Source organism: Tenrec ecaudatus, chromosome 2 (assembly GCF_050624435.1).
Source record: "Tenrec ecaudatus isolate mTenEca1 chromosome 2, mTenEca1.hap1, whole genome shotgun sequence".
NCBI classification, from domain to species: domain Eukaryota; kingdom Metazoa; phylum Chordata; class Mammalia; order Afrosoricida; family Tenrecidae; genus Tenrec; species Tenrec ecaudatus.
This window is the reverse complement of record NC_134531.1, coordinates 200025727-200027536: the sequence shown is the minus strand read 5'-3', so window position 1 is coordinate 200027536 and position 1810 is coordinate 200025727. Positions and strand designations below refer to the sequence as shown.

The 1810-nt window shown below is 36.0% G+C and overlaps 1 protein-coding gene across 1 annotated transcript; it reads left to right on the top strand.

Annotated features, from left to right (window-relative positions):
- The first annotated feature begins 871 nt into the window (after positions 1–871).
- Positions 872–1810, top strand: LOC142440400 (olfactory receptor 2L3-like). The gene has a single exon (XM_075542850.1). The coding sequence runs from the start codon at positions 872–874 to the stop codon at positions 1808–1810; it is 939 nt and encodes a 312-aa protein (XP_075398965.1).

The window sequence follows — 1810 nt, the reverse complement described above, 5'->3', positions numbered from 1 at the left end:
CAGTCATGAGATATGGTGTCAGATGAGGGCTGTCACAAAGTATTAAGATAATTATCTAGCTGTGATATACATCTAATATATAGACTCCTTGGTGAATCCAAATCATATTTATTAAAATAGGTTTTCCTTAGTCTTCTTTCTGAAATTATCAGAGGTCATATAACTATCATGGAATCATATTCTCCACTCAGGCTCAGGAATCTACTGCTAACTTTCTTATAATTTTCTTGGAGATGTAAATATGCAATAATTGAAGTATATTAAAATTATCAGTGACATAATTTTAACTAATTATATGTTTTTGTCAAGGAATAAATAAACATATTTTCAGTAACTGATTAAGGTCAATAAAGTAGGTAATGACTGCAAATGATTTTGTTCTATTTATATTTATGACTATGTCCTTATCTTCTAAAGCTCGATTCCTAGATCCAAAATACTCTCTCATATATTGGGCCATCGTGTATGAAGACCTATCCTCTCCAAATCTGCCCTTCACACTTCTTATTTATGAATTGATTTTCAAGGTATATGATTGTGAACATAAAGTTTGATCTTGACTATCTCTAATTCTATTTAGGAAAACAAAACATTCACATTCTATTAATAATAGAAAAACACATTCTTTTATTTCTTATATTTTTCAATTTTATTTTAATATATTTTGAGGATAAATATGACCTCCTGTTTTTTCTATAACTCAAAATATTAGACTTTTCCAAAAGTAGTGAACTTAATTTTTTTATTTGTAAGAAGTAAACTTTATGACTAACTTGCAGTATGTGTAAACTAAAGAAAAAAGAGGGAAATGTATTTTTGTTAGCTAATTATTTATGTTCTTCTGTGTTTAGAAAATATTGATGAATGCCTGATGGAAAATTATAATGAAACATCAACTTATTTCACCTTATTAGGGCTGTTCCCACCATCAAGAATTGGCTTGTTTCTATTTATTCTCATCATTCTTAATTTTCTAATGGCTCTCATTGGCAACCTGTCCATGATCTTACTCATCTTCTTGGACAATCATCTTCACACACCCATGTATTTTCCACTTAGCCAGCTCTCCTTCATGGACCTGAATTACATCTCCACCATTGTTCCCAAGATGGCTTTCAATTATCTTTCTGGAAACAACTCGATATCCTTCATTGGATGTGGAGTCCAGAGTTTCTTCTTCTTGACCCTGGCAGGGGCAGAAGCACTTCTCTTGGCTTTTATGGCCTATGATCGCTATGTGGCCATTTGTCTACCTCTTCACTATCCTATTCGTATGCGCAAGAGTGTATGCTTGCTAATGGTTGCAGGATCCTGGATAATGGGGTCTATCAACTCCTGTGCCCACACTGCATATGCACTCCACATCCCCTACTGCAGATCTAGGGTTATCAATCATTTCTTCTGTGATGTTCCAGCCATGCTGACTCTGGCTTGCATGAACACCTGGGTCTATGAGTACACGGTGTTTGTAAGCACTACCTTTTTCCTAGTGTTTCCGTTCATTGGCATCACTTGCTCCTATGCCCTCGTTCTCCTCACTATCTACCGCATGCCCTCCTCAGAAGGGAGACCGAATGCTTATTCAACCTGCAGCACCCACCTCACTGTGGTGACTTTGTACTATGCACCCTTTGCTTACACCTACCTACGCCCACGATCTTCTAGATCTCCAACAGAAGACAAGGTTCTTGCTGTTTTCTATACTATCGTCACTCCGATGCTCAACCCTGTCATCTATAGCTTAAGGAACAAGGAGGTGATGGGATCCTTGAAGAGAACCATTCAAAAATTCTTTTTAAACTGTAGATAA